The following is a 9,222-nucleotide window of genomic DNA, read 5'->3' as shown; positions in this document are numbered from 1 at the left end:
CTGAAAGAAAATCTTAGAACAACGATTAATCGTTTTTGTAATCTCAAAGTCTCTATAATTTCAAAATTACGAATTCAAGCCATAAAATTAACTACGGTCTCAAATTCTGAATTAATGCAGAATGCTATGTTTATAGACTACTAGTCTACTATAAGAATAGGTGAGTTTTATGGTGTCTTTGTTATGATGTCTAAATTACCTAACTTATCTTTTAAAGTAAAAAATAAATCATATAAAATTTATTAAATATTATTTGTTTACCCTTTTTAGTAACTTAGGTACAATGTGATAGACACCATAGCATTCACTATAAAAATATCATTTATTAAAAGTAACATGTTTCTCGCCAAATATTAAAATTACTGTGTCCATATCTTTAGTTTTCCAATTCCAAGACAAAGTTACCATTTTAAAACTGTGCCCTGCTTCTGGTGAGATGAGTGAAGTTGATGCCAACTTAACTTTATTAAAATGAAAAAATCTATCAAGTTTGAATACGATATATTATTATTATATTAGTTATTAATTATTTTATATGTATCTATCAGCGTTCGAAATGCACGATTACTGAACACGTACCCAACAGTATTTGCAGTATATACGTACGTCTTATCGAGAAATCCAAAAAAGAGTAACGGGAAAAAAAAAAAAAAAAAAAGAAGAAAATTGAAGAGATTGCAGTTACAGAAAACAATGTGGAATTGGTAGGGGTTACCGAGAAACCGTAAATCTAGAACTAATGAGTGTGAACTGAGAAATATATATACACAAACATAGCATCCCTATATGGTGGTGGTGACGGTGGTTGTGCCAGTGGTGAAGCTTCGGAAGAGGTAGGAATTAGCCATGAGCAGCGAGAAGAGTAGGTACTATGAGGTTTGCAAGGGCTTCAATGGCCTCGACAAGGTTCTTCTTCGCGATCCACGTGGAAGCTCCGCCGAGGTCCGATTCCATGCTTCAATCATGCATCGTGCATCATGTTTCATGCACCTTAATCCCTGCATTTTTCTATATTCGGTTTTCATCGAAAACTGCTTGATCTGCATACTTTCTCGGTTTCGTTCTTTGATTCTCGCATTTCACCTTTGCTATAACTATGATTATTATCGGTTTCTAGAGTACTGATCTCGTCACCTTAATATTTATTTTTTAATTCGTGTGTTGCAGCTGAAGTTAACTCTGCTCTTTAGAAGGATTGTTCTAGAACAATTTGATTTAACTTTTGGTGTAGTTTCTTTGCATAGAGCTGCGTGGTTTTGGTGTTTGATTTTATTTTATATTTTTTTTTTATTTTGCTGTTTTTCGCTGTGGATTAAGTAGGTCTCATGTGTGTATGTTCTGGTATTATTTTGCTCTGATTATGTTTCATTTCTTTGTTATTGGACTTCAGGTGTACTTATACGGTGGTCATGTGACTTCTTGGAAGAATGACCATGGTGAAGAATTGCTTTTCCTTAGTAGCAAGGTATACTGCAAAACAAGTTTGTAATTTCTGTCTCTATAATGGTTTGTAGCTGATTTCTTTATGATTATATGTCAAGATGACTGCGGAATATATATATTCTCAATTAGGTTGTAAACATCAGCTTGTGATGAGTGTTCTCCTGCATTAAGTTAGTCAATTTACTTTTAAAGAATATAGGATGATTAGGATCTATCTGAAAGTATGTTTCAGTCTTGATTTACTCTTGTAATTGTTACTAGGTTAATATGATACGATTGAATGCTCTGACTTTCTACTACTAATATGGTGCTCCCGATTTGATTAATCTTGGTTAAGATATAAAGTTATGATAAGTCACTATATTTTTATATAAGCTGTTTAGTGCGAAAGAATAGTGAAAATTATGTGACTATGATTTGTCCATGTAAATATATTTTTGAAAATTTTCAACTCCATCAATCAATTTTATAAGCTCTGATACATCTTCTTTTATTGATATTGCAGGCTACTTTTAAGCCTCCGAAGGCAATTCGTGGAGGGATTCCAATATGCTTTCCTCAAGTATGTACTTCTCATGATATATTTTTTTTTGTTTCATTTTCCCGAGATGCTTTTGTTGTGATAATTCTGCTTTCTTTTAATTTAGAGTAAGTAGAAATTGGAGAACAAAGGAGAAAAGAGACGAGATTAGAAGTTGTTAAATAGTTGGTTCTTAAGCTCCTAACTCAAATTGTGAGAAACTCTCCTTAAATACATTGTTAAGATCTATATGAAGTATGATATTTCATAGGCTAGGGGGAGATTGTGTGCTGAAGGAATAGCAAAGCTGTAGACTGAAGTTTTAGAGGTGATCAACAAGTTGCTTATGGAATTAATTTATATTTTATAATGTCTGCCACGAAAAATAGGTCAAGATAATGTGTGAAATTAAACATAGAGAATTACTCTGGAATCATAATATTTTTCTTAGAAAGAAAAAAGTTCTCCTTTTCCTCTCTGGTGTTCGTATATTACTTAGGCTAGTCAAAAGTTGCGGACCCAAATAACCAGGCATCAACAAGAATAATTAACATTCCAGATGAGTCAAGCAGGTTAAAAGAAGGTGACAGTTGCATAAATAATACATGCCCAGCAGCAGCAAAGCAGTAAAATACTCAATTGAACTCGAAATATATTATTTGCACTTGGCTAATAATCCGCAAAAAGTATGCTAGTCACATTATAAGCTTGAGGCATCTTGATTTCGTTGCTGCCTCCATCACACTAAACCTGCAACCATGTTAGATCCTACTCCTATGTAACACTTGTTCATGTAACTGAAATTTGTAGGTTGTAAATGACCCTTTAGATATTGTATTATTAAAAATTTACAATCATATCCCATGTAACATGTACAAGGATGCTTGCTCTTTGTTTGCAGTTTAGCTGCCATGGTAACCTAGATCAGCATGGATTTGCTAGAAATCGTTTCTGGGCCATTGATGACCACCCTCCTCCCTTTCCAACAAATAATTCCATTAAAGCCTTTGTTGATTTGATTCTTAAGCCCTCAGAAGAGGAAATGAAGATTTGGCCTCACAGGTGTATATATAGGGACAAACATGTCTTTTATTTATGATCTTTTTTTGGAATTCCTGTTTTTAGTTCATATTTTCATGTTTCATTTTATTGTTTGGGTTGTTTTTGTTATAATTCTCATATTTTATGCTTTTCTTTCTGCGTGTAGTTTTGAATTCCGTCTTAGGGTAGCTCTAGGACCTGGAGGGGATCTGATGTTGACATCTCGGATTAGGAACACAAACACTGATGGGAAGCCATTTTCATTCACATTTGCTTATCATACATATTTCTCTGTTTCAGATATATGGTAAGAGCTTGGACCATGTTTTGTCTCACTACAATGAGTTTTATATTAATGTGCTCGTCTTTATTTTAAATTGGCCCCTGTTCTCAAATTTTACATTGTTACTTATTGGATTTGGTTGAGAAACAGTTCAAGATCCCCACAGTAAACAAGCCAATGGAACTATATTATCTTATCATGTGGGCAAAGCTTGTTTTCTCAACTCAAAATATGAAATTCATTTCCTTTTTTCCCCCCACAAATTCATTTCTTTGTTAAGTTTCGCATTTTGTTCTATATCTCTTAGAGAATAAGGAAGTTGTTGCCTTATTCAGTCTTTTTTTTATTTTGGGTGAATTATATTTGGTCTTTACTACAACTTAATGCCTGTTCACTGAGTTTTATTTATTCTCATTGTTCAGAAATTTACTTGTAGCCTGTGATTTGGGATTGCATTTAAGTATTTAACCGACCAGTTTGCTTGTATTCAGCGAAGTCCGGGTAGAGGGATTAGAGACACTAGATTATCTCGACAACTTGCAGAAAAAGAAACGCTTTACTGAACAGGGGGATGCTTTAACATTTGAATCAGAAGTGAGACTGCTTTATGACATTCATTTAGCCAATTCGGGTGTACTGTTGTTTCCCATGCATTCATGAGTTCCAAACTGATACATCTCTTTTTCTTTATATGATAGGTTGACAAGATGTATCTCAGCACTCCTACAAAGATTGCTATTATTGATCACGAGAAGAAGAGAACATATGTGTTACGTAAAGATGGGCTTCCTGATGCTGGTGATTATAATCTTCTCATGCATTTTAAGCTTGTGCTATTTTTTATCTTCCCAAAGTCTAAGAATATGCATGATCTGAGAATGTTTGCAAGGCAAAGGATGAGAAGAAGAGAGTGGAAGACAGAGCCAGGGTCATCAATTGTTTAGGGATGGGGTTTACGATTCACAATGAGGCATGAAAGACCTTTTTGTGTGTTGAAGAGTAGAGGAAGAGCTGGAAGGAGGAGCCAGGCTCCGGGTTACCCCAAATTGTCTCCTCTGTTCCTTCTTGTTATTATGTTTTCTACACCTTTTTCATGGGCTGGGCATTTGCTAGCCCACTATATATATATTTGCTTTTATATATTCTGGAATCAGTTTCACTACTGATTGTTACCTTAATCCCTTTTATCATTGATTATTGATTATTGCAGTTGTGTGGAATCCTTGGGATAAAAAAGCAAAGGCTATGACTGATTTTGGTGATAATGAGTATAAGCATATGGTTTGTGTAGAGGCTGCTGCTATTGAAAAACCTATCACTTTGAAACCTGGCGAAGAATGGAAAGGAAGACTAGAGCTTTCAATTGTTTCTTCTAGTTATTGTAGCGGGCAGCTTGATCCCCGAAGAGTTCTTCAATGCAGCTGAAAGATCATTGTGTCTATGTCCTCTACTGGTAATAAGTAATAACTGCAGATTCAATTATTTCTTTCAACTCTGCATTTTGATCGTTGGTTTATTCTTCAGGTAACTCGTTGCCATGATGAATGATGAAAGGAAGTGTTTCTATAGTAGCAAATTCCCCACTTTCAACTTGGACCGGCTGAAATCATGTTCCGACGTGGTTTTTGTTAAATTATATTTTGATACAATGGATGACCAGTTTGATATTGATCAATATCAAACTAACGCATGGTAGGCCACCGTTATGGGAAAAGGAAATTACAGTGCACGATTCTGTAAATCTTCAGGTTGGATAGAATGGCCCGGATGTTTATCTTTGGGTCCACAGTTGTTGCTTGTTGGGGTTTTACATGAGGATTAAACAATATATGCTTTATAGGGGGTCTTATTTCGGATCTTTTTACTTGTATGCCATAAGTTGCTGGGACAATCTACATGTTGAAACGATAAACCAAGATAACTATGAAACATATACTGTTATCGCAGTGATTCAATATAGCATAAAGAAAAGATTCTACAATTGCAAGACCTTTTCTTTTGGTCTATACTCTATATATTGAAATTTGACAAGGCCTTGAATCAAATACATTACCTACAAAAAGGTCTATATATTGAATTAAACATGTCAGTAATAGAATCTTCTTCAAAAAGGTCTAAGAGTAAAGAATAAGCTATATAGGCAATATATTGATTTTCTTAGCTAAGCAATCGTCTCGATGTTGTAACATCGTCCTTTGTAAGTTATAACAATCAAGATTGCTAAGCCTATCGGTCCAAATAGTTGTCTATGTACCAATAGAAGATTCAGCAGTTAAGCATTCACTTTTTTCGGAGGAATTCCAAGTTGATGAGTTATTGGGAATGCTATCAAGATATCAAATAATAATTTAAAGGTTGAATTCGACCTCCTGAGATTATGGTAAAAACAAAGAAAATAAATAGGAAGTTAATAAATATCACTAAACAAACGAGATGTTAATTAATCAAATGTCTTCAAAGTTAGTATAAAAATTATAAATTGACTTATTATATTTTTAAGTGTTGAGTTTGAAAAACTGAAATAATGATCAAACATTATCAAAATATAAATTAGGAAATTATTAAAATATTATTAAGTGTTCAAAATACTTTCAATAGTTTGTTTGATATTTTTGTTAGTATGCAGGAAAGAAAATTAGTTTCTTATTGGGCCAAAGCTAATCAAGTCCAATCTGATCTTTTTGAATTAATTAAGTCTTATGCAGAAATCATTTAATAACAAGTGCTGAATTTTAAAAGGATAGTAAAACTAATTGGCCCAAGAAACTAATGCAAAGCCCAAGTCATCACATCTCTTGGTCCAACATTTTTCGTGATCTAAAATAGAAGAAGAAAGAAAGAAATATCACTCTTCGGTTACCTACTCTCTTTGGTTACTGGAACTCAAATCTCAATTCAATTAACTACATGGTAACCAAAAGTTTCACACGTGACTTTATTTCTTAGTTACTAGAGGTGAGAATTTAATTCACTTTAATGTAATTAAAAGCTTTCACCGAAAGCTTTCTTCCTTCTCTCTTCTCTCTCCTCTGTTTCGGTCACATCAATCTTTCAAGGAAGAAGATAGAAGAAAAATTGTAATGCTCAGAAGAAAGATTTGAAGAAAGGCTAAGCAAGATTTTTACCACAGAAGGAAAGATTTGAAGAAAGGCTCAAAGATTTCTTTGCCAAGAAAAGAAACAATCCGCTTCGGTTAGGAAGCAAATATGTTTGGGTAAAGGAACAACAAAAAGTTCATTTCCGTTTTTGTGCTTCAAAGAAGAAGAAAGCCCCAAAGTCTCTAGCTAGAAGAAGCAAAAATAGAAAGGTTGAAACTAGCCTAGGTCAGATGCTCATCAACGTTCAGAATCAAATCTTGGGGCCTAAGTCAAGATCAATGGCCAAGATTGAAGAAAATGCATGAAAAAGGATGAGAGAGGTACATGCAAGCAGGTTCGGGTTCTTTCTCTCTCCTCTCTGTTCGAACCGCTGCTGCTCTAAAGTTGGAGAAGAAGTTGCTGTGTTGGTTGAACCGGTTTCAACCTTGGAAGCTTCCCATTCTATATTAAGGGTGAACGGCCAAGGGTTGAGATCAAGGAGAGCAAGTGAAAAAATACAGAGTTCTCATAGCTACCCAAAAGCTTCCTAAGTTCTTCTCCTTCAATGATGTTCATTTTATTTCCTTTTTCTTAGTTTTGTCTGTCGAGTCTCATGGTGAAAAAGGCAAACATAGTGAGATTTGTAAGAAAAAGCCAGTGAGAGAAAAAAGACAGTGATCAAAATTAGAGAAAAAGCCATAGATATCTCAGAGTTTCTTTGTACATCTTTCTATTGTGTGTCATGATCCTATGGAGATTCCCTTACAAGTTGTGTTAGCATTTTGCTGTTGAAAGCTTGGTTTCAGTTCAAGTCAAATTCAGATTGGGGTTAGAATCTGGAGTTGTCCCAGATAGGATTGGGTAGATCCTAGGGAAAGAATTGGTATTTGTAATCTGTTAAAGATAGTGAAATTCCGTCACTGTTGTGATGAAGACTGGATGTAGGCTACATTGCACTTAGCAGCTGAACCAGGATACATCTTGGTGTGATTCTCTCTTTCCTGCTTCTTCTCTATTTCTGGTTCTCAGGAGACAAAATGAAAATGTCTCTCAACTTGTTACGAGACAAAACTAAAATGTCTCTCTACTTGTTACAAGATAAAAGTGTAAATATCTCCTGAAGTTTGTTGAAAAAGTAAAAATAATACTCTACGAAAAAAGAAGCTAAGATTCAACACCCCTTCTCTTAGCCACTGATTACCATCACTAAGTATGAAAAAACAGCATTTTGAGCAAGGTTGCGTGAACCGAACCGGTCGTCGAACCGATCGAGTGACTGGTTTAATTGTTCAATGGTTCAACTGAGATTGAATCGTAGTTAAACCGGTTTAATTAAATATAGAGTAAAATTATAAAAAAAATTCAATATATAATTTAAAATTTGACAATTTCACAAAATGCGTTATCCATAATTTATCATTAAAAGTTCATAAACAACTTCAAATATTAAAGTTTATAACTAAAGTGACAAACACAAAATGTTTTACAACCAAAAGAAACAACATTGAACAAACAATATTTTGTAGTTGCTGATCACTTTGTGGTTGTTCCATCTAAATTCAGAATGACAACAATCCAGAATCCAGACGAATATATCAATTCATACAATTCATACGGCATCCAACATAATTAATTTCAGCAATTCATCCAGTTAATTCACCAGAATTCAATATAGCAGAATTGAACTTATATAGCAAAATTCAATATACCAAAATTCAAAATTCAGAGTCCCAAAATTGAACTTATATCAAATTTATTCAGAATTACAGAATGATTAATTCACTAAATAAAAAATTAATTGAAAAAATAAAAAACCCAAGAACTCAAGAACCCAATTCATAGTTAATTCACCAAATAAACAAAATTAATCGAAAAACAAAAAGGTTAAAGTACTCAACGCAGGAGGGCACACAAGGCCAGACGATGACGACCAGATGCCCGACGATGACGTTGACAGAAGCCGACGACCAGGACGACAAGCCGACGACCAGACGACGCCAACGCCAGAAGCTTCAAAGTTCAGAGTTCAAGACGACGACGCCGCTGACAGCTGCCTCGATCCGCAACAGTGACGCTTCGATCCGGCGTGGATTATGGTAGTGACGGTGGCGTTTGTTGGAGGAAGGTCAAAGAGGAAATTAAAGGTTGGGAGGTGAGTGTCTTCGAAGTTTGAAATTAGGGTTGGAGGAAGGTGGTTCAGCGTTAAATTGAACGCAATTTTTTTTCCAGCATCTAAACGACGCTGGTTGGTGGCTTTTGGGAAAAAAATCGGTGCTTGTTAAAACCCGGCCAGTTCGACAGTTAATTACCGGTTTGATCGGTTTTTCATAAATTTTTTGCAAGGCAATTTTAGTAGTGACCGGATTGCTTAGATAACCGATTTTCGATTAATCCAGTTGAACCGATTAGTCTGGTCCAATTTTTAAAATCTTGATTTTGAGTAATTCTTCAACTTAGGAGTTTCTCGGGTGCCGCGGTAGTTGATGAATCCTTTAAAAGAGTTTTTACTTTTTATATAATCATATTACACCTTTGTTGGTCTTAATTTGCAAGGTGAAAACTCAGGTGCAATTAACTTCACGTGAAGTTGATAATTGAGAGCCGTTAGATGATTTCATCTAACGGCTCTCAATTATTAACTTCATGTGAAGTCGACTGCACCTAAATTTTCACAAATTTACAAATAACAGCGATTGTAAGTTGTGCACATATTTCTTCACACACGCAATTTATTTGTCTCAAATAATTATTTATTTAAAAAATTTGGTAAACATTAATAAATATTCGTTCACTAATAATCCTATTCTATATTGTTTTAAAAAAGAAGAAGAATAAGTGAAAAAAAGAATAAATATAAT

At 34.4% G+C, this 9,222-nt stretch overlaps 1 protein-coding gene across 5 annotated transcripts in view; it reads left to right on the top strand.

Annotated features, from left to right (window-relative positions):
* The window catches only part of LOC107642621 (putative glucose-6-phosphate 1-epimerase), a 9,216-nt gene continuing 595 nt past the window's right edge, over window positions 602-9,222 (top strand). The window contains exons 1-9 of one of the 5 annotated variants that reach the window (XR_002350977.1): window positions 602-942; window positions 1,391-1,465; window positions 1,949-2,005; window positions 2,865-3,025; window positions 3,171-3,311; window positions 3,779-3,881; window positions 3,986-4,085; window positions 4,165-4,335; window positions 4,498-4,679. Coding sequence is in view for 4 of the 5 variants with exons in the window: in XM_021106962.1 (XP_020962621.1) it covers window positions 847-942; window positions 1,391-1,465; window positions 1,949-2,005; window positions 2,865-3,025; window positions 3,171-3,311; window positions 3,779-3,881; window positions 3,986-4,085; window positions 4,498-4,712 (948 nt within the window). In the remaining variant the exon portion in view is untranslated. The other 4 variants (XM_016346034.2, XM_021106962.1, XM_021106968.1 and 1 more) reach the window with 4 other exon arrangements.

Source organism: Arachis ipaensis, chromosome B01 (assembly GCF_000816755.2).
Source record: "Arachis ipaensis cultivar K30076 chromosome B01, Araip1.1, whole genome shotgun sequence".
Lineage (NCBI taxonomy): Eukaryota > Viridiplantae > Streptophyta > Magnoliopsida > Fabales > Fabaceae > Arachis > Arachis ipaensis.
The sequence above is the reverse complement of the archived record's forward strand: the minus strand, read 5'-3'. Positions and strand labels throughout refer to the sequence as shown.